Source organism: Brachypodium distachyon, chromosome 3 (assembly GCF_000005505.3).
Source record: "Brachypodium distachyon strain Bd21 chromosome 3, Brachypodium_distachyon_v3.0, whole genome shotgun sequence".
Lineage (NCBI taxonomy): Eukaryota > Viridiplantae > Streptophyta > Magnoliopsida > Poales > Poaceae > Brachypodium > Brachypodium distachyon.
In genome coordinates this window covers 45,507,528-45,532,716 of record NC_016133.3, presented here as the reverse complement: position 1 = coordinate 45,532,716, position 25,189 = coordinate 45,507,528, and the positions used below count along the sequence as shown (strand labels likewise).

The 25,189-nt window shown below is 46.1% G+C and overlaps 7 protein-coding genes across 7 annotated transcripts; 3 read left to right on the top strand and 4 right to left on the bottom strand.

Moving 5' to 3' along the window:
* Nucleotides 1-1,485: 1,485 nt before the first annotated feature.
* On the bottom strand, nucleotides 1,486-3,755 carry LOC100828918 (acetolactate synthase 1, chloroplastic). The gene has a single exon (XM_003574972.4). The coding sequence runs from the start codon at nucleotides 3,693-3,695 to the stop codon at nucleotides 1,755-1,757; it is 1,941 nt and encodes a 646-aa protein (XP_003575020.1). The 5' UTR covers nucleotides 3,696-3,755; the 3' UTR covers nucleotides 1,486-1,754.
* Nucleotides 3,756-4,118: 363 nt separating this feature from the next.
* On the top strand, nucleotides 4,119-7,326 carry LOC100830041 (U6 snRNA-associated Sm-like protein LSm6). The gene is made up of 3 exons (XM_003574976.3): nucleotides 4,119-4,322; nucleotides 6,768-6,881; nucleotides 6,965-7,326. The coding sequence occupies exons 1-3, from the start codon at nucleotides 4,187-4,189 to the stop codon at nucleotides 7,009-7,011; spliced, it is 297 nt and encodes a 98-aa protein (XP_003575024.1). The 5' UTR covers nucleotides 4,119-4,186; the 3' UTR covers nucleotides 7,012-7,326.
* Nucleotides 7,327-10,559: 3,233 nt separating this feature from the next.
* Nucleotides 10,560-14,937, top strand: LOC100826158 (mediator of RNA polymerase II transcription subunit 30). The gene is made up of 3 exons (XM_003574962.4): nucleotides 10,560-11,278; nucleotides 12,384-12,461; nucleotides 14,673-14,937. Exons 1-3 carry the CDS (start codon nucleotides 10,946-10,948, stop codon nucleotides 14,769-14,771), a joined length of 510 nt encoding a protein of 169 aa, XP_003575010.1. The 5' UTR covers nucleotides 10,560-10,945; the 3' UTR covers nucleotides 14,772-14,937.
* Nucleotides 14,938-15,007: 70 nt separating this feature from the next.
* On the bottom strand, nucleotides 15,008-16,550 carry LOC100826468. The gene is made up of 2 exons (XM_003574963.4): nucleotides 15,926-16,550; nucleotides 15,008-15,714 (listed from the first exon to the last, which is right to left on the bottom strand). The coding sequence occupies exons 1-2, from the start codon at nucleotides 16,133-16,135 to the stop codon at nucleotides 15,331-15,333; spliced, it is 594 nt and encodes a 197-aa protein (XP_003575011.1). The 5' UTR covers nucleotides 16,136-16,550; the 3' UTR covers nucleotides 15,008-15,330.
* A 1,009-nt stretch (nucleotides 16,551-17,559) lies between these two features.
* LOC100827089 lies at nucleotides 17,560-18,229 on the bottom strand. The gene has a single exon (XM_003574965.4). It carries the CDS (start codon nucleotides 18,041-18,043, stop codon nucleotides 17,834-17,836), a length of 210 nt encoding a protein of 69 aa, XP_003575013.1. The 5' UTR covers nucleotides 18,044-18,229; the 3' UTR covers nucleotides 17,560-17,833.
* Nucleotides 18,230-20,085: 1,856 nt separating this feature from the next.
* Nucleotides 20,086-20,848, bottom strand: LOC100827399. Its single transcript, XM_003574966.4, has one exon. It carries the CDS (start codon nucleotides 20,554-20,556, stop codon nucleotides 20,347-20,349), a length of 210 nt encoding a protein of 69 aa, XP_003575014.1. The 5' UTR covers nucleotides 20,557-20,848; the 3' UTR covers nucleotides 20,086-20,346.
* Nucleotides 20,849-23,719: 2,871 nt separating this feature from the next.
* On the top strand, nucleotides 23,720-24,372 carry LOC100826781. Its single transcript, XM_024460439.1, has one exon. The coding sequence runs from the start codon at nucleotides 23,817-23,819 to the stop codon at nucleotides 24,024-24,026; it is 210 nt and encodes a 69-aa protein (XP_024316207.1). The 5' UTR covers nucleotides 23,720-23,816; the 3' UTR covers nucleotides 24,027-24,372.
* The last annotated feature ends 817 nt before the right edge of the window (nucleotides 24,373-25,189 follow it).

Below are 25,189 nucleotides of genomic sequence, written 5' to 3'. Positions count from 1 at the left end.
ACAAGCAAAAAAAAAACCTGTTTAGCCGATTTTTGTTTTATAACATCTACGGCTGCACAGTTTATGTGCAATTTTTCAGTTTGACAATTGTTCAAGTGAACATATTTTTCAGCTTGAAAAAACGCTATTTTCTTCTCACTATCCTTTTAGGCCTTAGTTCGTTTAATCTCCTCCCTACCTTAACTCAAGGGGAATGGAAGGGCTTATAAGAAATTACTTCATTTTCCGCTCAATCCCTTCTGATACGTGGATTTGCATGCTGCCGAACGAGGCCTGAACAATTGACGAGAGAGAGAAGCCCAAGAAATACAAGAGGCCCGGCCAGAGACTTTGAACAGGCCTGTGCCAGCCCACAAAAGGAAAGAATCATACATGCCCACACACAGGCGACAGATACAGCTAAATTTCTCACAGGAGTAATCACCAAATAAGATCGGCATCGGGCTGACGCATCAATCGACCGAGAAAAAAAAATCTTTGTCGATGTACATATACTACTACTTTTGTATAGTAAAGATTGCCCTTGTTCTAAGTAGATTTTAATTTATTTGCCCTAAAGTTTAAATTTCTCCCTTCCTTTAAAATTGCCCTTGTTCCAAGTAGATTTCTTACTCCACTTCTATCAATAATAAGTGTCGCTGATTTAGCACAACTTTGTACTACTCTCAACGATCAATATTAGTTGTCTCAAATTTATCCAAATATGAATGTATGTATATCTAAAATGTGTCTAGATACATGTAATATTTCGACAACTAATATGGATCCGAGGGATTACTAAAGTTATACTCAATCAGCGAAATTTATTAAAATCGTACAGCGACACTTATTATGAATCGGAATGAGTAATTTATTGGCCCTGAAGTTGCACATACATTTCCTCCTTCGATTAATAGCACCTACTGGATATACTGGATACGAGCATGGCAATGTGTATTACTAACAAAAACTTAGTGCTGCTTATGCAATTCCTTGGTCATTGTTGTACCTTGATCTAGGTGATAAAGGCACTAAAAAATGGGAGAAAAAACTTACAAGAGAGCTCTACATGATGTCTTGCATGTCTTGAGCATTAATTCCTGCCCATGGTTCTACATGATGTCTTGCATGTTCAGACAGATGACCTTCCATTTTCATTTTCTTGTGAAATCTCTTCCACATTGGCAGGTTTATCTTGAAATTTGTTTCGCGAGCTACCCAGCCATCTGACCAGAACATGTATTCGGTTATCTGCTCTCACAAACTAAGTGGTACAACGTTAAAATTGAGAACTTGTGTCTACAATGCAGAAATTCATCCAATCTTCATTCAACTATTGCAGCAGGGCATAGCACAATAATCACTGCCGTGAATGACCAAGTGTTGCTTCAGATAGTTTTCCGAACCCTTTTTTTTTCCTCTCTACTCCGTTTTTTTCTGAAATGTCATTAGGTGACAGCGTAGAACTGTACAGATGATTGGTTAGAAATCTGGATGCTCGGAAAGGAAATGAGAAGTATCCATGGAAGTACTTATTATTGATATTTATGACAAGAAACTGGCATGATCTCTTATGACAGCATACCTGACTACGAAGACACAGCATACTCTACAAGACTAGAAGGTTCAGAGCTAAATAAGATTACCATAACAAACTCATCAAAGAAGCAAACTGCATGGTTCATGGGTGATAACCTAGTAGTTGATACAACAGACAACGACATCATGCTTATCAGGCATACCACACTTGTGGATCAGGGGTGGCAAAATTTAGATTAATATGTAGTCCTGCCATCACCATCCATGATCATGTCCTTAAAAGCACCACCACTTGGGATCATAGGCAGCACATGCTCCTGGTGCGGGACGATGACATCCAACAAGTATGGCCCTGGGGTCTCAAGCATCTTCTTGATTGCAGCTCGGACGTCACTCTTCTTTGTTACTCGAACTGCTGGAACATTGAATCCTTTAGCAATTGTCACAAAATCTGGATATATCTCGCTCTCATCTTCTGGGTTGCCAAGGTATGTGTGAGCACGATTGGCCTTGTAAAACCTGTCCTCCCACTGCACCACCATTCCCAGATGCTGGTTGTTCAATATCATCACCTTCACTGGGAGGTTCTCAATGCGAATCAGCGCTAACTCCTGAATGTTCATTAGGAAGCTACCATCCCCATCAATGTCAACAACCGTGACACCTGGGTTGGCCACAGCAGCGCCAGCTGCAGCTGGCAACCCAAATCCCATTGCCCCCAGACCAGCTGAAGATAGCCACTGCCGTGGACGCTTGTAAGTGTAATACTGAGCCGCCCACATCTGGTGCTGCCCAACACCAGTGGCAATGATTGCCTCGCCTTTTGTCAGCTCATCCAGTACTTGGATAGCATATTGCGGTGGGATCGCTTCACCAAAAGTCTTGTATGCCAGTGGGAACTCTCTCTTCTGCTGCTCCAACTCATTGTGCCACGAACCAAAATCTAAACTCTTCTGTGCTTTGCTCCCATCTAGCAGAGCATTCAAGCCCTGCAAAGCAAGCTTAACATCTGCACAAATGGAGACATGCGGCTGCTTGTTCTTGCCAATCTCAGCAGGATCAATGTCAATGTGCACAATCTTCGACCTGCTTGCAAAAGCCTCAATCTTTCCAGTCACACGATCATCAAACCGTACACCAAAGGCAAGCAACAGGTCAGCCTTGTCTACTGCATAATTTGCATACACTGTCCCGTGCATCCCAAGCATGCGCAGAGACAGAGGGTCGTCACTGGGAAAGTTGCCAAGGCCCATCAGAGTAGTTGTAACTGGGATTCCAGTAAGCTCAACAAAGCGGCGCAACTCATCACCAGATGCAGAGCAGCCACCACCAACATAAAGAACTGGGCGCCGTGCCTCACCAACCAGACGCAGAACCTGTTCAAGCAAATCGGTAGCTGGCGGCTTGGGCAGGCGGGCAATGTACCCTGGCAAACTCATAGGCGTGTCCCAGACAGGCACAGCCATCTGCTGTTGGATGTCCTTGGGGATGTCGACCAGCACCGGCCCTGGACGACCAGAGGACGCAAGGAAGAAAGCTTCCTGCACGACGCGGGGGATGTCCTCCACATCAAGGACCAGGTAGTTGTGCTTGGTGATGGAGCGGGTGACCTCCACTATTGGAGTCTCTTGGAATGCGTCCGTACCGATCATGCGGCGGGGAACCTGCCCCGTGATGGCGACCATCGGGATGGAGTCGAGAAGAGCGTCGGCGAGCGCGGAGACGAGGTTGGTGGCCCCCGGGCCGGAGGTGGCGACGCAGACCCCGACGCGGCCGGACGCGCGGGCGTAACCCGAGGCCGCGAACGCCTCTCCCTGCTCGTGGCGGAAGAGGTGGTTGGTGATGAGTGGCGAGCGTGTCAGCGCCTGGTGGATCTCCATGGACGCGCCGCCGGGGTAGGCGAAGACGTCGGTGATGCCGCAGCGCTCGAGGGACTCGACGAGGATGTCGGCGCCCTTGCGGGGCTCGGATGGGCCCCATGGCCGGAGCGCGGTGGCGGGAGGGGCGGGCGAGGGCGCTGCGGGGGACACCGCGGAGCACCTGATGGGGGCGGGCAGGGCGCGGCGTGAGGCGGGAAGATGGCGCGCGAGAGGTCGGCGGGTAGGTTTGGGAGAGACGGCGGCGGCGACAGCGCCGCCTGCGGAGAAGGCGACGGCAGCGGAAGTGGCTGTGGCCATGGCGGCGGCTGTCCCGGAGGGAATGGTGGCGAGGGTTTGAGCGAAGGAGAAAGAGGACTTGAATTGTTGGCGTGCGGATATTTTGTCTTGGCGCGGTCACGCGGCGTGGGAGATGTGTGGCTCAGATGGGATGGGGCTGGAATGGTATATACCAACCTTGGTGTTGTACGGTTTTCACGATGACATATGGGTCCTATGTCTTCTTGGTCCCATATACCGGTGACATTATAGCTAGATAGGGTTAGATTACTACGTGCGCCGGTATATACGAGACTACGAAGAGGATATTGGAGTAATAAGATCGCAGCGGATCGCGAAGGGCGGTTCTGCCGTCTGTACTACAATAACATTGACATGTGGGCTCCAACTGATAACGGGTCCAGATTGGACGTCGGCATTTTGGGCCCGATAAAGCTGAATCTGGAGTCCAAACCCGATAAACCTGTCAGGGTCGGATCCTCAACACGAACGCGGCAGGCACCACAGGCGAGATGAGTAGCGGCGGCGGCGGAAGCGAGAAGTCCGGCGCGGGCAGCGGCGGCCCGGTGAAGACGCCTTCGGACTTCCTCAAGTCCATCAGGGGCCGCCCCGTCGTCGTCAAGCTCAACTCCGGCGTCGACTACCGAGGTCACAACGCTACCCCGCTCTGTTTGCTCCCCCGTTTGCCGGATATCAAAACACAAATTCCAAACCCTAATAGAAGAATAGCATGTTAATGTTCTCTTTTTCATTTGCTGCCATGAGACATTAGCGGGTTTTCGTTTAGCAGGGGAAGGGAAAGCTCTAGGGGTTGCAGGATTTGGTGGTCATTAGATATTTGGTTGGGTTGCTTACTTGCTGGAGATCAAGACTACAAGAAAAGCACATTGCCTTGTTTTGAGTTTTGACTTGTCTATGGTATATACAAATTTGAGCCCCAACCAGCCTTACCAAAAATTTGGCATAACCAAAACAAGGGCACGACCCAAAAATTGGTGAGTGCTCATTGTTTGGATTGCAACCATAGTACTTACCGATTTTCTGGCAAAATAGTTGCCTCTGTTTGGTTTGCAGCCAACGAGAGAGAAGAACATGTACCTTCAGTTTAGATAAGAGTTCACACATGACGAACAGCAATTAACTGCTACAAACAAAACATGCCAACCAAGCCTCATAAATTATTTATGGTTGTGTCGTGGGACATGGTAGATTCGACTTGACGTCACCACCAATTGCTTGGCCAATCTGATCAAGGAAGTTTTTGTTAAGCCCTGTGGCATCTTTCCGCAGCAACCAAGCACCATGGATTTGTTGGTTAGCTCGTCCTCCCGCTGCAGACCGTCCCCTGGTGATGCCGTACATGGTGGCCTGCTTCACCATGAATTCATGGCGTATGTGCAGCAGTAAGAACTCCGTCACCCGCCGGCGCCGCGGTAGATTATCGTCGACTCGTGAAACTGTCCTGGTTGCCGTTCAGGATGCACACCCGATCCGATCCAGTTGCCACGAGAGGAGAAGAAGGAGGAGATTTGGCAGCCAAATTCTTGGCGGAGGATTACAGCGCCTTCAGATCCGCCCGTGAGTTGGCAAAAAATACACAGGCATGCATCGGCGTGGTGGGGCGAGCCAAATTTTTGGTTCAAACCAGCCGTCAGCCCAAAACCGTGGGCATGCCAATTTTTTGGTAAGGCGGGCGTTGGCTTGGATCCAAACGTACCCTTAAACCCTAGGTGGTGAGTTCAGTGGCGGAGGTAGGACCTGGGCCAACAGGGGCCTTGGCCCTCCCTATGATTTGGAAGTTTTGCTTAACCCCTTGCATAAATTTTGCAAGTTTATCCTATAAGCTTCACTTTTTATGCTTTGGCCCCCCTAATAAATCACTCCTTCTATTCTGGCCCTCCTTATCTTCTTTTCCTGCCTCCGCTCCTGGGTGAGTTTAACTGTAGGTTTTGGCTTCGGAACGAGTTGGCTGCAGAATTTACAGGAACAAAACGAACTTTTGGTTGTTTATCATTCCGGCAAGTTTGCTTCTCATGTTGTGGTGCAAGCATGCCCTGGTTTTCATGTTTTTTTGTACAATTTAGGCCACACTTATTTGCAAACTGCCATACGAACAGATCAGAACCTGTAGGGAATATATTTTTCCGGTGCTGGGCTGTACAACTATGCACCCTAATACCCTTTTATGGGTGTATAGTATTTTCTGGGGAATTGTATGCCCAATGTATTTACTATTCCGTGTACTTTTCAGCAATCTTGTTGCTCTTCACCTGAAACTAAAAAATGAAACAATTTTATCATAAGCGTACCACCTTTTTGTTAAAATGATTAATTTTGTAATACCAATATTAAAAAGAACTCTTCTGTGTGTTATTCCTCTACTATTATAGAGATTATAGATGCTTGCAGAACTTTCCACATCACTCTCTTCAACTCCTCATATACACTAGGTGGCTCATCTCCTTGCACTCCTTTTCTTCTGTCAATATCTCAATTTTCTGTTTCTGAGCTGTCCCCATGTATTGTTTGTCTGTCTAAACTACACCTTTCTACAGTCCAATCTGAAAAGGCAACCCTTCTGCACAAATTCTCTCTGAAAATCCTGTATATCCTAATTGAATCCATTAGCTCCCCCAGTAGAGTATAGTTCAGTTTTCTCCCTAACAAACATAGTCAGGTTCATAACAAAACGTTCCTTTTCTTGCATCACGAAGGTGCACTTTTAGCATTGTGAAACATTAGCTATTTGTGAAGTGCACACTTTCGGCATTGTGAAAAGTGAACCTACATGGAGTTTCTTATTGTGTGCAAACTTCAAAACAAAGCAGAATAAAAGTTGTGGTGTCACTATTTGCGATCCTTCTGGTAGGGATGGAATTATTTTCTGGTCTCATATTCCTTTGACACTCTTGGTACCTGACAGTAAGTGTTGGATTTAGTGAATCAGGTCCTTTGATATTCCTCCCATTCTTCCTTTTTAGCCAAATGATAAACTTGCAACAAAATATATTTAACAATCGATCACTCCATACCGCTGCCACTTATGTTGAAACTAACTGTGAATGATGATCATGTGCATCGTGTATAAAACAGGTGTTTTGGCTTGTCTGGACGGGTACATGAACATTGCAATGGAGCAAACGGAAGAGTATGTTAACGGTCAGCTGAAGAACAAGTATGGTGATGCTTTTATAAGAGGAAATAATGGTACGTATGCTAGCAAAATCCTGTACAGTAATCCATTGATGTCCTGCGATACATAGTTTCTTATACTTGTGTTCTGAATGCAGTTCTATATATCAGCACATCAAAGCGCACAGTTGAAGATGGTGCATGAGACAGTGATACAGACATGCATGTTCAATGGCAGTCTTGTAACTTGATTGCTTCTGTGAATTCTGTCATCAACCTCGTAGTTGTTACCAAGCTAGAGAAGATTGCTAAAGTTGAAATGGAACTAGCAGAGCTCGTGAGGAGCAAGCCGCGTGCAGGTGCTCGAAACTCTCGAAGGGCCACCTCATAATTCACAAACTTGGATATCAAAATGTTAGTACTTTACACTCTATGCCACACTCTGAATTGTATCAACATGGCAACATGACTGGCAGCATTGATGCGTATTCAGAAGTGCCACTAAAGCTAAAATTTACAATATAGTTTTTGCACATAATAACTATAGTTATAGCCTAGACACTTCTAAGAAACAGTGCCCGAATGCTACAACCCATAGGAAAAAGGTCATAACATCGAGGGAGTTTTTTTGAATTTTCCAAATGCCACATAAATCAGCTAGTCCCTCAGGCCGGAATCACTTGTCGAAATATTACATGTATCTGGACTTTTTAAACATAAATACATCCATATTTGGACAAATTTGAGACAAGTAATATGGGTCTGGGGAAGTAATTAATATGATTGACAGCCAAAATAGAAGTAAAACCCAGTCCAACTTCGGTGAACTTGTGAGTTGTGACAATTGAAAAAGCCTCTGAGTACTCCAAAGCTTAAAGCAAGGAGGTACATTTGAACATTTGAACATTTGAGGTCCATGGGTTCTTCGAGGAAACCAACTTTGAGCATTTCTCTATTGTCAAAAAAAAAACTTTTGAGTATTTCTCTACCACTGCACTGAATACACTTATTTTGGTTCGGAGGTAAGTAGTAATTAAACAGTGAGAAAAAACAATAAGTAAGCATGCTAGATTTTGCATCAGAGCCTCCTTTATTCACGTCAGAAGGTAAACTTGCACGTTTATGGAGAAACACCATGCATGGCTAAAGCAATCTAAGCCAAAGCGCCAGTGTCAAGTTATCACCCTTGCTCTCTTACACTAAATCAGACAAATTTTAGATACATTAGTATCGTGACAGTAACTCCACCAACTCACCTCTGACCCTTATTATAAGGGCTGAAACAAACGGAAAAATACACAATTCATAGACGAAGCCACATTTGTCAATGATGATGACTCCAGCTGCAGGTCGATCGTCGGATTTTTATCTCCAAAGCCGAGCTTTCAGCCACCACCTTTAGCAAGGGTCCGACGCAAGTCACATATTAACATTGCTTGATCAGAGAGCCCGTCTTTCCACCAAAGTGCGATCATACTTGTCGTCAAAGCCGTCACATTCAGCAATACCGGTTGACGGCATCTAATTGGCTGGTTACCACTGCAGGAGAAGTTGGAAGCAAAAAACGTCTCACATCGTCTTTCTTCCAGTCATTGTTGCACCACCTTCGATCCATCTCCTCTGGCGACAAAGGGACCATCTTCTTGTTGACGCAAACAACGGATTTGGCCTGAAAACTCTACATGAGAGGCGTCACACATAACCTGTCAAGACGGATCAAACACGATCTGTAGGTGGAGGGGTTGTCACATACCACCGCCGGCATCGGAAGCTCCGCGGTGCAAGGAGGTGGCATCCAGGGGCGGAGTTAGGAAAAAAATACCTAGGTGCACAATTTTGACATTCGCACAAAAATATATGCAATTTCAACCAAAAATCATTAAAACTAGTGCACTGCTACTGCTAATCCCTAATGCACCATTAAAAACTAGGTATAATTAGGCTCTAATTTTGTTTCTGTGCACAAGGGAGCCACCGTGTAGCTCCGCCCTGGTGGCATCCCATATCGTCACCGTGCTTAGGAGCAACATGGAGCCAAAGGGCATCACCATCGCAATATCCAATCGTTGCGTCGTCCACACAACCACGATCGGGCGCCACTGCAGGTGAACGAGCATTGGCACCCCCTTTCCTGATCTCCAATAGCCATCATCCGACATAGGCACCTGCCACCATACCGCGCTGCCCGTACAATGAAGCCTGACACACAACCACCACAAGTCTACAACACATTGCCCCGGCCCGATATCCGCGCACAGGACGCTGGATCCAAGCCGGTCACCACGCCAGCAGTAGAATCCCCTGACGTCTTCCGTGCGGAACCACCGCCACCGCGACAGAAGCCGACGGCTGCAGCAACGAGGAAGCAGGAAAGACCGAAAGATGCGAGTTGGAGGCAGCGGTTAGGATTCCCCTGGTGTCCCCTGGGGCAACACAAGGGGTTCGACTGAATGGCATCAGTAAAGACCGGGGAGATTCAGTTTTGTGTTGTTCTTCCAGGCTTCTTGGTAGGCTGAAGCTGTTCTTGATCGGTTAATGTGAGCTATGTATGTGCTCAGGAGATTATTGTACCAAGAGGCATGCTGAGAACTACGGAGTACAAGCGACTGCTGCCCTGGAGATCGAATTGTCGTGTGTGTCCTAACCAAGACAAACTGGTATTAATGTGTTACTTTCATTCACTTCAAGATTGTACGGAGTAGACGTTTTATCAGATGCTAGCAAGTTCACTTAGAACAAAGTCTTGGATGGAGCAACCTCGCCTTGTGTCTCACTGTCTCAGGCTGGAATTGTCGAACTCCACTGAACACCATGGTCTTGCTGTCGAAGGGTCAGAAGCTGGAGCTTCTCCAGAAACCAGCTTCGGTTGAATTTCTGAGAGAAGCTGTTGCCACAGGAAACCCCAAAGGCTACCATGTTCCCTTCTTTTCAGTTTTTAAAATTGCAGCTTGTTGTCTGGTTTGAGTATGAAAGTCTGTACCGCCCCTAAACTCAAATTGTCTCATATTACATCGGTAATGTCATTATTTCAGACTGTTTCTATCACATAAATGATAAATAAGATGGTTTATACAATAAAAATAACCATTATGCACACATCAAATCTTCATATTAGTACAAACCAATCGGAGATACCACGAATTTTCCAAGAATCAAGAACAACATCACTTGCATCGATCTAACTTTATACACATGCAACGGTTCATACAAGAGCAAACTACATCAGTTCAATTACTAATAAAGCATCAAGAACGATGCATGAAATCCAACTTGTAGTGAGAACGAGAAAGGGCGCCGTAGGGGAGTTGCAGATCTGGGCCGCATCAGGCGGATCCCTTCCTGTGGTTCGTTGCGGCGGAGCTTCACAAGAAGAGGACGGTAACCACAGTGGGGACGGAGCTTCGTCGACGGCGGGGCTTCACCGGAGGACGAGAGCCGCCGCATGAGCCGCCGGAGGATGGGGAAGGGGGCGGCGGCCGGATGGAAAGCGTCGGGATGAACCCTATCAGGAGCAAGGGCTGCGAGGGGGATGGGGAGCGGCGGAGGTTGGAGAGCTAGGGGATGGTGGCGGCCGCCGGAGGGATGGGGAAGGCTGCGGGAGGGGAGAGCGAGCGAGAGAAGACGAACGCGATGGGCGTGCGAATCGGGATGGGCCGATGGGGGCTCGGGTCTGGGGTCTGGGGACTGAGAGCGGTGGCAATTTGCCCATAATAACGGTTCGTTGTGTGGGCAACTTTTAATTCCTCGCGGGAAGAAGCTCGGGAAGCTGGTCTCGACCGGTTTCTCCCAGCAGCCCTTTTTACACGTGAATTGAGTTGGGCTATTCGTGAAACCCGTGAGAAATTTTTCTTTCTTTTCAGTTTCAGCTTCTGGAACCTATGAACTGATCCGGAAGCTGAAAAGAAGGGCCAAAATTGCGGAGCAATCAGCTAGTGAGCCTTAGAGAAGGCGAACCTCACAGGTTCCATTGACACGCGCTCTAATCGGGCCGAATCTCGTCCGGGCCAAGAAGTCCATGGAGGAAGAGTTCACCGTAACCGTCCCATCTTCCTCCCAAAATTACAACAACTCTCGGGCTGCGCGAGGGGTTTAGCGCTTCGTTTCCCACCTCCGGCGAAATAGGGTTCCGGCGAGCTCAGATGGCCGTGGCGGAGGGGGCGCGGCGGCGGCAGGATCTGGCGGGCGAGGGGCAGCGGCAACTGGAGGAGGCCGTCGCGGCTGCATTCCAGATCCTCACCTCCATCAATCACGAACTCTGCAACCCCGCCCTCTGGTCGTCGTCCTCCTCTAGCCAACAGCAGGAACACCAGCCCACGGTTCCTGCAGCACCCGATTCTCACACCTCTGCTGACGCGGAAGGAGGAGGCGGGGGAGCCGGCCCCGGTGGGTCGCTGGACGAGGCGAGGCACCGATACAAGACGGCCGTGTCGGCGCTGCGAGCGTCCATTACCGCCGTATCCTCCTCTTCTCAGGTAAGTCTTGAGTGTCTTCTAATATAAATTCCGATGTGAAAAGTTTTGCATTTTATGTTCTTGTCAGGTCTTTGTGTAGGCTTGGCAATCGAAACCAGTAAAATCGTATGCGATTGTGATTTGATATAGAGAATTCTTGTCACATGTTTGCTTCTCCTCGGGCTAGGAACAAATTTATTGGGGAAAAAGACCATTAAAATTCGAGGGGTGTTTTGATGTGTTCTCTATGAGCGATTGGATGCATGTGCCCATTAAAAAACCCATTAAAGATCATTTCGACAGGAGTACTTTTGTTTCATAAATGAGAAGGTTTTGCCGTTTGAGCTTCGGGCCACCCTTCTGCGGCTACCAAATGGTACAGATGTTATTGTGGTGTCTTGTGAAGGAGGGATGGATTGGAACTGTTGGATCTTGAGATCCTTTATCCATCCTCGATTACTTTTCAAATACCGATTTATTTGTCATTGAGTTGCGTTTGTGGAGAAATGGTCAAACTATGGGTACTATTTGTTTGCACGGATCCAGGGCATCTCCAACAATATGTATGTTAAGTTGAAAGAAAAAATATCCATGTCACATACATACAATGTATCCTCTCTTTCTTTATTTAATATGTGCCACATTATCAAAAGTTTCGACATGGCAAATTTACCAACACTTAACATACAACTATTGGAGATGCCCTTAGTAGGAGTATTGTTCAGTGTTAACTTGGATAGGAGCATCGTTTCCAAGAAGATTGGAAATATTACCAGTGCCATTACTCATGTTTTGAGTCTGAGAAATAGTAGTACAAGCTTGTACAACTATTTTTGGGCTGCATTGTATTGATATGAAGAATGGGCTGCAGAATAATTAATGCACCACTATACATCCTTCCCTTTCTTCGATTACAATTTCTGTTGTTGTGTTCAAACGAACCAAATTCTATTCCTACATGTGGCTGGAATAGAGCAAATATGATAAGATCATGAACCAGACAATTATACTTGATGCGCTTAAAATTCTATAAGAAGCACTTATCTATTGTTACTTTTGTTTTATAAACCAGAATAGCTTATTATTCATTGACTCAATTGTTCTTCTGTGTGCCTGTATTCTTTAGGAGATTAGGCCACTGGATGACAAAACGAATAAAGATGAGATTGGTAAATTGGAAGAGCGTGCATCCGTTTTGCGGAAGGTACTACCTTCCCTTCCTTCTTTTATACTTGTCATTTTGTATATCAACACGATCTTCAGTATGGCACCTTTGATCATTACGTGTGTACTGAGATGGATATTTTTTACTACAAACCTAGCAATAGCATTTGCAATTACAATTCCATTTGTTTCTTGGAAGGTTGATATTCGTTATCAAAAAAAGAATGAAGGTAGTATTATTTTGAATGGCTTCTTATGCCGCCTGCCGTAAGTGCTTGTGTACACACTCTCAGTTTAAAAAGGTCGCTATACACATTCTGTGATAATATTTTCTACTATCATTTATAATATAATAATTTCTACTGAAATAGCCGTAGCACATCTGCACATTTTTTTGACAAAAAAACAGTAGGGAAGGTCCCTACTGTGTCATTTTCATCATAAAGTGGTGGAATGTAGAGTGGTTACATACAGAAGAGGGGAATTAATAAAAATAGAAAGAAATCACAAGGTATCCAGCCACACATTGATGCTCTCTTTGAGACTAGGTTTAGCTCTACGCCTGATCTGTAAAAAGTACTCCTTGAAAAGGTGAAAAGCACTATTCTGGCTTCTGGTCTCATTGTGGACATGATTTTTGAGTCGGCGATTAGTCGGCGACTAGTCCCCAAGTCTGTGCAGCAGGCGAGACTTGCGCCGGCGGCTCGACTAGGGGACTCGCCGGAGACTAGCTCCGACTAGTCGGCGACTGCAAGCCACGAGCCGCCCGACTTGCCCACTGAAAGCCCCACATGCCAGGAAAATTTCGGGCTGTAAATAGGTTGCCCGGGAGAGAGAATCGGGCGGGATTCACCAAGGAAGAGGAGGGAAAGGGAGGGAACGGGTGGGGAAGCGGCGGGTAAGACCTGGCGTATGGCGCTGCTGTCACCGCCGCCCCGGGATGTGGCCTCGACGATGCTACTTCCTCCGCAGGGTGCCTCTGCTGCCTGGATGCGCTCACTCCTCCCGTCCTCTCCAGAAATCTGCGCCCTGAGACCTGCCGCCTGACTCCTCCACCTCTGCCGCCCCAATTTCACCTCCACCACCACTCGCTTGCGCCCAGGCCAGTCCCTCTCTCCTCGTCCCCTTCTATTCTGTTCTCAATTTCTCATGCGCCTGTGCTGTCTGTGACATGCTGCTGTGTGCTCTGTTCTGATCCTTTTCTTTCGAGAATGCGTTCTGACTTCTGAAATCTAGTGCCGCTCTCTTCTACTCTGTTTTGATTTCTGAAATCTGCTCCAGTGCTCTATCCTCCGTTCAATTTTGCATACAATTTCTATCTCTGTGTCCAAGTCCAGTGCTGCTCTGCTCTCCTATGTCTCTCTTTCCCTTCAACTGATGCTGCTAAACCGATTTCGGATGCACTAAATGATTTATAAATGTTTCTACTAGTCAAGTCGACTTGGGTCGACTAGTCCAGCCTAGTCACAGACTAGTCTACCTAGTCCCCAAGTCTGAGAGGGCGACTCGGCGACTTGAAAACCATGATTGTGGAAGATGATACGGTTCCTATGATTCCAAAGGCTCCAGCATCCCAGGATTAGAACCTCCTTAAAACACATATGATTGGGTTGTTGATTTCTAGTGTCAATCAGCATGCAAGAATCTGAAGATCAGTGTTCCATTCTAAACCAAGTTTCCACCAGAAAGTTTTGAGTTTTTGACTAAACTGGCAGGCAAAGAAGAGATGTTCCATAGTCTCATTTGACCCATCATCACAGAGAACACATGTATGATCCTCAACATATAAGTTCTTTCTAACCATAAGATCTCTGGTGTTGAGTCTGTCCTGTATTAAAAGCCAAAAGAAGAATTTCTGTTTTGATAAGCAGCTGGATTTCCAAATCCATTGAAAAGGCTGGGGCGCTGGAGGATGGTTGATCATTGAGAAAGCAGCTGGATTTCCAAATAAACCTTAGAAGATTTGTACTTAGTGCCTCCCCATGGAAAGGTCCACATATCTTTCCCAGATTTAGTCATATTGTTCAAAAGAGGAAGCAGCCCTGGAGTTGCTGGTTTGCAATGATAGACAGAGGTAGTATGAATAAATCATATAGGTCATCATCTGCACATATATGGTTGATTAGGTGTCTTGAAGTTAGTCTTTCTGAAAGTTTGACATATCTTTACAGTTTTAACGTGGCAGCAATGTAATTTATGTCAAATTTGAGAAAATCAAACCTGGCTAAACATCTTAAAATTCTTATTGCAGGAAATTGAAACCAAAAACAAGAACGTCAAGCTTCTCATGAATCAGCTCCGTGACATGATATTGGACGTTTCAATGTGGCAGAGCCCCTGTCCAGCATGAGGACGTTTCTAGAAATCTCTGCATTGAATCTTATTGCATGTTTAAACAATGAGGGTACCAGGTCTCATTTGTATGTTTGTTGCGGTAGAAATCTCTGTACCGAACCCCCTTCCTTGTTGTGGGAAACTGTTACAGAACCAATTCTAAATTTTTGAAGTTGATTATCGTTGGCCTCCTTCTGGATAAAATTTGTTAAAACTGTATTAGATTGTGCACTGTGTTCTGGGGCTCAATGCTTCCTGACATAACTCAACTTTGATGCACATTGAGAAAGAACAAATTCTCGGGAAGTAGCAAGCCAGAACATACAGAATCAGGATTGACAACACAATAGAAGCTGCTTAGTCTACAAAACATGGTTCTTTAGGAACCAATGGAATCTTGTTTTTCTACACGTCTAAACGAACCTACTTGCAAGATGCATTGCCTTCCACTTAATATCAAGATGACCATACAAATCTTGACCTGTAGGGAAGATCAGCAGCATGAACTGGAAGGGGAGAAACAGGATGGCACCTGTGTTGCACGAATTAGATTTTCATCATCCCATGGATCTAGCCTAGCCATCATCGTTGCCGATGACTAGCATTGGCAAATCAGCCCGAGTAACATCCGGGACGCCGACGGGGGGCAGAGGCGATGCCTCGATGGACGCCTTCCTATCTCTTTTCAGGGAACTCTTGATCATATCACCCAGGTACTTGAATGGATTGCTCAGTTTCTCCTGCACCCTTAGGAGGAAGGACACTTCGTTGAATTGCCACACGGCGGTCATGACGATCACCGTGCCGAGCAGGATGTGGGTGATCATGTTCTGCCTCTTGATTTTGTTTAGGTCTTTGGCTATATCGCCTAGCCCCACCTCGTTGCTGCTTTCAGGTTTCGGATGGAAGGAGTTGGGTTCATCATGGTCCAGATCAACGTCTTTTTCCACCCCGTCCAACTGTTTAAACAAGAAGAAACAAGGATATGCTGTGGGGTTTCAGGATTATTGGGTACATCAAAGAAGGAACAAAATGCGGCAGGATTCGCATGTGCAACAAATGCAGATCAACGTGAAGCAGCATTTTGCAGGTGCAACCAAACATAATCTTGAAATCATCAGGTATTCAGGTGCATCTGCAACCCTGAAACAAGAAATCACGCATGCGTACCTTGGAGAGCAACGAGGAGAGGAAGAGATCGTCCTCCTGATCCCGCAGGACCATGGTGGAGCTCGCGTCTTCGCCCTCTCGCTGTTGTTGGTGCTGCTGCGGCTTGCCCCTTTTCTCCTGGAGGAGCCCATCGATGGCTTCTTGCAGCAGCTCCACCTTCTTCCTCCTACCCTTGTCCTCACCAACGGCGCCACCCGTGGCCATGGCCATGTCGATGGAAGGGAAGAACAGACGCGCACGGATGCGTCAAAACGAAGTGGCCGGTTTCAATATCAGGAGAGGAAGAAGCTGCACGCCTCTTTCCAATTGGAGAGGAATTATAAATTCCTGTCGCTGTCAATTTCGTGGATTCAGAGAGATTCTTTTGGGACCAGGATGTTTAACCCTACTAATCCGAGAGACGGTGAGGTACAGATCGTGGGGGCGGAAGAAGGGACCCAAAAATGGCGCAGGTGTCCTCGTCGACGAAGGCAGCAGTTCGCATGTGCGACGTGTGGCCATCGTGGACAACTTGTCTCCTCGCCACATGTTTCTTCTGCACGTGCTCGGTTCCACCCTATTTCTATTCTCGTTCAGTATGTGGACATCATGTACTGTACTGGAGTAATACTGCATTCGAAACTTTCAGCCGACTTAACAGAGCTGTTGCAATGGCCTGGGCCTAGTTTTCGCTGAGGGGGCGGCCTGGGCCTAGCCATTTTACTGCAAAGTTTGCCATAAAGACGGGATCGATAAATTAGCTGTCCCCTTTTCCAAGGAAGCCGTCGAGATTGATGTGATCAACAGACTGTCAGCACTGGTAAAAACACAGAGTGGTACGAACTGTCGATTGATTTGCTTACCTGTTAAGGTTTATGCTATAATTATTTCTAAATCAATGGTAACAGCCGACGGATTTGATCATTGAGATTCGTGCAAGATCAAACAAGTGAAGTGGATTGGGAAATAAACGCTCCATATTTGTTACCTATTACTCACTCTGTTCCAAAGTCGGTTAAGAAATAGCACTCCGTTCCATATTAATTGGAACTAGTACAAATCCGTTCTATATTTGTTACTCCCTCCGTTCCTTATTAATTGACGCGCGTTTAGTATAAATCCTTTCCAAATTTGTTACTAATTGGCATGGATTTACAACTAATATGGAAGGAAGGAAATACTACTACTTTTAGTGGTAAGTGTTTCAGATTTTATACTAATTTAGTGCAAAGTTACTAAGTTTGAAGTTTGAGACTAAATACCACGGCGGTTAGCGAACGCCGGCCTAGCCAGCCTAGCGTCGATCGGTGGTGATGCTGTCGAAAGGAAACGGAACCCCCAGGCGTACCCGGCGGCCTAAAATGACAAGACGACAAGTGAATTGGGCTCTTTCCATCCTAGGATCACTGTGCTCTCCTCAATCTCGGTCGGGTATGAACGCTTTCTGTTTGGATCCGTGAAACGCTTGAATGCAAGGCGGAGTACAAAAAGTTTACAGCGCAGACTAGCACTGAAAAGGATCGATCCCACAGGAAGTTTAGTTTTTCTTACGGAAAGTGAATGAGATAAGACATCAGCCATCATGTGCAGCGACTACAAAGAGCAGAGATGGTGAGCAGAGCTGATTTAAGCGAGCCACTGAAGCCGCAAACTCATTGCAAAATAAAAGAGAGAAGAAATAAAATCTCATTGATCCACATGGTGACAACAAGACCGATCAGATAACCAGAAGGCAGCAACTTAATCCGCTTCAGCTAATACTAGTACGGATCTGGTCGGTACAGCCAGATGACAACAGACTTAGGCGGGGGAAGACGACAAGCTCGGATTACAGATTCATGGCCGCCGGCCGGATCGATTTCATACCAAAGAAGAGAACAAGAGAGGAGAGGATCGGTAGGCTTTGGGGTAGTTTTGTGCTGTACGCATCTATCCGGCGTAGATGTGGATGTGGAGCGCGAGGGTGAGGATGGTGAAGGCGGCGAAGAAGATGAGGGTGTGGATGAAGATGGCCTTGCCGTTGGTGCGGAAGCTGCCGAAGTCGACGTGGCGGTGCGACCCCGGGATCTCGAACAGCAGCCCCGGCGACAGCAGGATGAACAGCACCACCCCGATCACCACAGGGCCCCAGTCAGCCATCTCCCCTCCGCTTGGACTCGATCCAGGCGCAAGGAGAATCAAGAGATCTATCTAGTGCTCTGATCTGGTCGAGAAGAAGTTGCGGCCGGGAGAGGGATGGGGAGTGGAGTGGAGGAGTGGTATATAGCCGGGGTTCGGCCGAGGAAGGGAAAGCGTGGGGAAAAGCAGCCGTCACACGCTTGGCACGATTCGACGCGGATGGGGATGGATGCCTTGTATCAGGCGGGATGCAATGTACTGTAGAAAGCAGCTAGCGCGGCGCACGGGGCGGGTGGGGTCGGAGGACGCCGCCCCACCGACGGTCTGTATACGGGATACGACGAGTGAAACAGTGGACAACACCTGTGATGTGGACGAGAGGTTCTGGCCCTGCCGCCTCGTTTGCGGATCCCAATCCGGGGGCGGCGGTGCGCAAACGAGCAGCGGGTTTTTGCTTGTTTTATTCTGATTTTCAGGAAACTGCTCCATCCGTCTCGTCTCAGGCTGTGTTTGGTCACAGAACCGTGTAAGAACGATATAGAATTGAACGATTCCATCACAGTGTATAAGAATTCTATTTCATCCGTTCCAAAATAATTGAATTGAATTTGTATAAGAATGGATGGAAAACGGATGGAGCTCCAGAGCTCCAAATCTATACAAATTAAAGTCACTTATTTTGGATGGAGTGAGTACTAAATACGTGTTAATTAATGTGGCTCTTTTTTTTTCCGAACTCTGAAACCTTTGAAACACCCGTTAAATCCTTGATGAGTAAAACTAAAAGAGGAGGGGTTTCGCCAATTCCGCAAGCTCGTGCGTCCGGGGGTCGATGCATTTTGGAAATTTTTCAAAACGGTGTTTCTAAATACTAAAAGCATTTTTTTTCTACCTACATGATGCAATAATTTTGGTTGTGCTGTGAGAGGATTTATTTCGATGTTACATCGGGATTTTTTATTTGTTTATCAACGTTGCGTTGAGGTTTTGGTGTTGCATGCACGATTTTTGATATTGTAATAAGGTTTGAAAGACAAATGTCGCAATAGTTTTTCGATGTTGCAAACATACAACAATGTTGAGTGCGATTTTTTCTATTGCAAGAGCACGACATCCCAGATCTTAGATTTGACTGCCGGAAAGGGGCAGGCTGCCTCCGTCGTTAAATCGTGTGCTACCGAGTCTTGTGTGAATTGAATTTTTTTAATGCATTTCGGAAGTAAACGATTTGATTTAATTGATCAACAAAAATAAAAAATAAAAAGAAGCACAATATAAACAATAAAGTTATAAATACTCGTCGATTTACACAAATGTTTATATATTTTGCAGCCTCGCTGATTTACACAAATACTTACTCCGTAGTTCGCTTCGTCAGAAAGGTTCGAAGAACAAAAAAAAGGGTAACTAAATATATTCTCAAAACAATGGCCCATGTTTCATTTTCTCTATTACGATAATGTTTCTCTAGGTAAAATTTTCTTTATACTCCTATATATCTTGTTGCAAATTTTATTTTAGGACCGTGTCCAGGTTTATTTCGTTCCGTTATTTCTATGTTGTGCTTGGGAAATGCACTTGTATGTGCATATATCTGTTCGATGTGTGTGAAATGCACAATGCGTGTGAGCATCTGCATTTTTCATACAAGTCTTGAAATTTGGAGCTTACATGGGTGGTGAGGAGATTTGGAGCTCTACAGCTCCATCCAAGTGCAAGGTGTGGCTTGGGCTTAAAAATTGTTGCTGGAAAAATGTGGTTGGGCCAATCCACCCCAATGCCATCTATGAGACCAAGAGCAGGAGTCAATCTCCTGCCTGCTGCTTCGCTGTGTGGTGTCTAGGCAGGTCTGGACCTTGGTTATTGGACATTGGAATCTTCTATAGTGGGTGCCCTCCCCCAGGAGTTGCTGGCTGAATGGTGGCCGGGTTTGGAGGTCGGATGCAAGAAGCAAGAAGGAACTCAAGATGTAAGCGTGGTGACATGTGGGCCTTTTCAAAGACAAAATTTTGCGATTTTGGAGTGGTGAAAACACCGCGATTTGTAAGCGTGGTGACATGGGCTTGTAACCGGCCGCTTGGCGATTTTCTTCTTCAATACAGAGTATATGATACACAGGTCTTGCTATATTTTTTAAAAATAAGTTGTGAAAATTAACTGGATTAAATAATAATATACAAATGGAATCACACATACATGGAGATATTAAACAAACATGGAAGTACAGGAGCGCTTGCAAGCGGATATATCCCAGCGGACGAACACCACCGCACTCATCACGTATGCAGCACGTGGACAAGCGTGAGGTCGTTTTGGATATCGCACTATCCCGCGTGCACGTGGATGCCGACGGCGACAACAAGGACGGCGAACAGGCCGCAGAAGAGGACGGCGTGGACGAGTATGGCGACGCCGCTGGTTCCCATGCTGCCGAACTCGACAAACCTCGTCTTCCCCGGGACCTGGAACATCAGCCCCGGCGACAGCAGCACGAACAGGATCACCGCCACCACCACGGGGCCCCAATCCGCCATTGCCGTATGTGCTCTTCACTGCTTAATTCTCTCTAGAAAGAGGGAAATGGTACGCTGACAATGTGACTTCACTCTGCTTGCTTCCTTGTTGCGGTTCAGCAAAATGGACTCTGCGTTTCTCTGCGCGTCTGGCTGCAGGCTAAATAAGCACATTAGCACATTTCAGCGTAATGCATGGTTGGTGAGTAAAGCAACAGAGGCAAGCATGCACTGAGATGAGATGTGTAGCTGAGTAGACTGGTTAGCAAATCGAGAGTCGTGCGTTCAGGGTATGGGCTAGCTTTGCACTAGTACGTCTTCGCTGTCATCGTGCATTGCTTCTTCTCATCTCTTTATTGACCGGCTTTTCTGTGTGTTCTGATGTGGCAAAGATAAGTATGATCACCCATGCATGCAAATTGCACGGCAAAGTTGGGTCTCCCTTTAGGTTCTAAATGCTGTCACGGTATGCACATAACACTTGTTTTGATACTGAGCATGCTTTAGTATCTCCACAAGCTTATACATGTACCTAAAGGCTAGAGCTGTCAAAGCGATCTGTTCTCGTAGAAATTGCTGAAGCGATCCCTTTGCCGTGTGACATAGCCAATGAATGGGCCTGGAGGGCCAACTTTTCCGACGTCTCCTCTTTCCATCCCATGAACAAAGGCTGCATGCTGAAAAAAAATTTAAACATAAACTATATACTCCCTCCGTCACATATTAAGTGACTTTCTATTACATATATGTAGATGTTTTTTAGGCATAAATAGATCAATATTTGGGCAAATTTGAGTCACTTATTATGAGACGGAGGGAGTACCATACTTTTACTGCACAAACTGAGGGGTTACACATGACTTTTTAAAAACATAGGTACCACTACTTCTGTTGTAACAAGTTTTACCTTTGTTCTAAATCTATTCTTAACAGGTATGACGGTGTGAGGATTTCATGGCGAATACATCCCATGTGCCACTCGTCACCTTCGCGATTGCTATAATATGCACCAGAAGTCGAGCTGTCAGCATTTTTTTCTTTCGAAAAGGAGGTAACTCCTGGTCTTTGAGTCGATCCATACACAGATCTATCATCTTATTAAAAATCATCCAACTACAATCTCACATAGTATAATTGAAAAAAGACACAATAAAACACAGCATACGCCCTCAAGTCTAAGGCCGGTGCGCCATCCAAATCGGCTAAACAATCCTCATGTGACCATTTTCAAACAGTTGCACCCAAAATCCATAAACATACATGGAAGAAGGTTTGGCTTTTACTTGTCGACAATCTTAACTCCCTGTTATGGTGGAGATGGACTGTGTTGAAGCCATTGCCATGATCACACATCATACACGGAAGACGGAACATATTGAGATATGGTAGCATCATTGAGGAGATACAGAAACTTGTTGGCTCTAACTGGAAATTAAATTTACTAAGCTTGCTAGATCACAAAATAGGGTCAGTCATGACTTAGCAAGTTTTGTTAGGACGAGTCGACGAACTACTTATTGGTTTCTGCGCAACACACTTGATTTAGGTGATACCATCAATGCAACCTTCTCTGATGCAATATAAATCTCTTTTTTTCTTCGAAAAGGAGGTTGAAAAACCCTCAATATCTGCATCAAAATGATGCACACAGTCGATTAAATTTTATAATTTATTAGCAAGCTGACAAAATGAATACAATGAACAAAACAACCGAAAACCACCAAGCTACGCCTAAAAACACGATGAAAGGGGTGGCCATTATCGGGGCCGTATGCCTTGACCAACACAGCCTAACAACAAATCTCTTTATCTGCAAAAAATAAACGATCTAATGCAATAAAATTGTGTATGATATCATAAGCTTAACAAGTCTAACTCGATTTTGTCATAGTCGTTAGCTTAACTTGTCGAAAAAACCAACTTGACTCGATTCATTAGTGTCCAGAGTTTGAGTGCTCGTTTAAGCTCGTGAGTTTTGAGTTTTTTTTTCTTCACCCTACGCTGCACTACCTGTTAGGTTATCCGGATGAAATTGGTGATATAATCAAAGACGACTGTAATTTGTTAAACCGTGATTTGTTAACGTGGTAATGATATTCCTTTTTTTTTCAAAGAATGAAAGGTTGCCTTTCATCTACATACGTGTGTTGTGGACTGCATGCTAATCTCAATCACCCGACCCGAAAAAAAAAAGTGTTTAGCTTTGTAGAAAGCTTGAGACCCAGACCTATCGATATATTTTCCGGTAAGCACAGGATGAACTAATTCCAAAACCCCAAAGGCGTCGGTCAGGCAATATCTATATCTGTTGTCCTTTTCCAGGCATTCCTTACTACGTAAGCTAGCTTCTTTCTGTGAAGAAAGGTATCCTTTCCCAGCTTTCTTTTTTTAAACTAAAGAATTTCCCACCTTCTTTTCTGAAGAGAAAAAAAAGGTAAGGTATTATTTGCTCACAAAGACATATCGCATCCTTTTCCCCTCCATTGAAGCTTCCCCCCCTTTCTTCGCATCACTTGCAAAGCACCGAAAAAAAGAAAGAGAGGAAATGGTGTTCTTTTTTCTGAAAGGAAGGGTGATCGTTTATTCGGCGGAACGGTAACTCTCATCGCCAGATCTCTTTGTACCTATCGTACCCAAGCGGAGAACGTGCGGCATGCAACGGTAGCCCGCCGCATGACTCCAGATCACGATCAACAACGGGTTCGAACTAACCATCTTGTTTGCGGGAACGTTCCGGGTTCTCCTCAAATCGAGAAACAAGACAGAGCGTGTCTCGATCAGAGGACGACGAGAGGATTTGACCACCGAAAGGAGACGTGCTTCTCTCGAGGATGAGATCGAGGGGGCCGCCGAGGGCGGCGGAAGCTCACGTGGCCAGGCCGCACCGCCCGCTGCGACTCGCTTTCCCCCCGCCCGAACTCTTTCCACCCACTGCATACGACGTGTATGACATGTCGGCCTCCTACGGCTCCCTTGCTGCGCTGGCCTGCCCCATGGAGGAGCCAGTACAACGTTTCCTTGTCGCTCAGTGAACCGCCCCGGGTGACCCGCCGCGTGTCTCCTCCACGTGTCGGCCCTCGGTGAATCCGTGACAGCCACAGTAGGCCGGGCTCGTCCAACCGACCGTTCCCCACAGCCTATGCTAGTGGCAGGTGCTCTGAGACTCTGACTGCTCTCTATTAAACCCAACGTTACTCTTCCGCGGCTCCCCTGCCAATTCATTACTCGCGTCCCCAAAAATTTGAATCTACTACTACAGAGCAAGCGAGAGAGAGATCGAGATGGCGGACTGGGGTCCGGTGGTGATCGCGACGGTGCTGTTCGTGCTGCTGACGCCGGGGCTGCTGTTCCAGCTGCCGGCGCAGGGCCGGATCGTGGCCTTCGGCAGCATGCACACCAGCGGCCTCGCCATCCTCGTCCACGCCATCCTCTACTTCGCCCTCATCACCATCTTCCTCGTCGCCATCGGGGTCCACATCTACGCCGGATAGCTGCTCTGCTCTGCTCTGCTACCCCCATCTACATCGACCCTTCTCCGCCCGCAGCATGCCTTATTGCCTTGCCTAAGCCCCTACGGCTGGCTACTTTCACTCTCTCGACGCTAGTTTAAGATTGTCTTCTGCTGTAGTATTGTGGTTGCTGTAGCTTCTCCTGTCTTGTTTGATCAGAGACGCGGGATGCGGAATCAGTGTGGTTTGTTGGATCGGCTGGGATTAAATTGGAGATGACATGTTCTTCTCTAAATCCAGCTCGAAAGCGTTCTCCTTTCTCATGTATTAAGATTGGGCCTGTTAACTTATCAAGCTTTTTTTTGGAAAAGTTATCTGCTTCCTTCAATCAGAAGATTAACAACAACTGTACACTTTGTATTGCCTAAAGTGTACTGAAGCGCTGCTTCGATCCCTCGGATTTTGTTTGGAAGGGTATTTTCGTACTCAGAAATTCACCATTCTCCTCCTCGCGCAGCCGAACCAGATTCTCAAAATTTGTAGCGCAAAAAAGTAACATGCGGCACCCGAGCAACGCCCGCATAAGATCAGCGGTTTTCAGGCAGGTCCCCTGGCGTGGAGTGGCGCAGCGGCGATATGCAAAGATCAGCGACCAGCTGAAAGTGTGTCATGCTGCGCCGCCGCTCCGGCCGCCGAAGAAGCTCGAATGCCTATTCACAACCCAACAGGAACAACAGACAAGTTTCCCCTTGTTCGACAAATCCAATTCGGTTTCAAAAAAGTGATTCACGTGGCTTCTATTCCTCAAATCTCTGCGAGGGTCACATGTATTAGGATTTGTACTTATGTGAAGAACATGAGAGCCCAGCAATTTTACAAATAGTCTTAATATTGTAAGTTAAGATTTGTATTTTGTGCTCACGCAACTAATTGTACTCTCTCCGATTAATAAAAAGTGTCGTCCATTTTTTTACAGTATTAACTTCGTACAAATTTTGTACTAATTGGATGACACTTTTTATATATCGAGGGGTCACATGTATTAGGATTTCTACTCTGTGCTCGTGCAACTAATTTTGTCTACTAACGAAAGGAATTTTAGACACTGTAAGACCTCGTTTCATTATTATTGAGTAAATATCACAAAATCTCCATAATTAAACGAAGTGTATCAAAGAACTAAGTCTTTTAGAAATTTTATCACT

Excerpts from the sequence above, each read along its gene's own strand:
- LOC100828918 (XM_003574972.4), bottom strand. The coding sequence starts at position 3,695 with ATGGCCACAGCCACTTCCGCTGCCGTCGCCTTCTCCGCAGGCGGCGCT.
- LOC100830041 (XM_003574976.3), top strand. The coding sequence starts at position 4,187 with ATGAGTAGCGGCGGCGGCGGAAGCGAGAAGTCCGGCGCGGGCAGCGGC. Across the intron at positions 4,323-6,767 it reads CTCCGGCGTCGACTACCGAG|GTGTTTTGGCTTGTCTGGAC; the intron begins GTCACAACGCTA and ends TGTATAAAACAG. Across the intron at positions 6,882-6,964 it reads TTTTATAAGAGGAAATAATG|TTCTATATATCAGCACATCA; the intron begins GTACGTATGCTA and ends TTCTGAATGCAG.
- LOC100826158 (XM_003574962.4), top strand. The coding sequence starts at position 10,946 with ATGGCCGTGGCGGAGGGGGCGCGGCGGCGGCAGGATCTGGCGGGCGAG. Across the intron at positions 11,279-12,383 it reads CCGTATCCTCCTCTTCTCAG|GAGATTAGGCCACTGGATGA; the intron begins GTAAGTCTTGAG and ends TGTATTCTTTAG. Across the intron at positions 12,462-14,672 it reads GTGCATCCGTTTTGCGGAAG|GAAATTGAAACCAAAAACAA; the intron begins GTACTACCTTCC and ends TTCTTATTGCAG.
- LOC100826468 (XM_003574963.4), bottom strand. The coding sequence starts at position 16,135 with ATGGCCATGGCCACGGGTGGCGCCGTTGGTGAGGACAAGGGTAGGAGG. Across the intron at positions 15,715-15,925 it reads TCTCCTCGTTGCTCTCCAAG|TTGGACGGGGTGGAAAAAGA; the intron begins GTACGCATGCGT and ends TTGTTTAAACAG.
- LOC100827089 (XM_003574965.4), bottom strand. The coding sequence starts at position 18,043 with ATGGCTGACTGGGGCCCTGTGGTGATCGGGGTGGTGCTGTTCATCCTG.
- LOC100827399 (XM_003574966.4), bottom strand. The coding sequence starts at position 20,556 with ATGGCGGATTGGGGCCCCGTGGTGGTGGCGGTGATCCTGTTCGTGCTG.
- LOC100826781 (XM_024460439.1), top strand. The coding sequence starts at position 23,817 with ATGGCGGACTGGGGTCCGGTGGTGATCGCGACGGTGCTGTTCGTGCTG.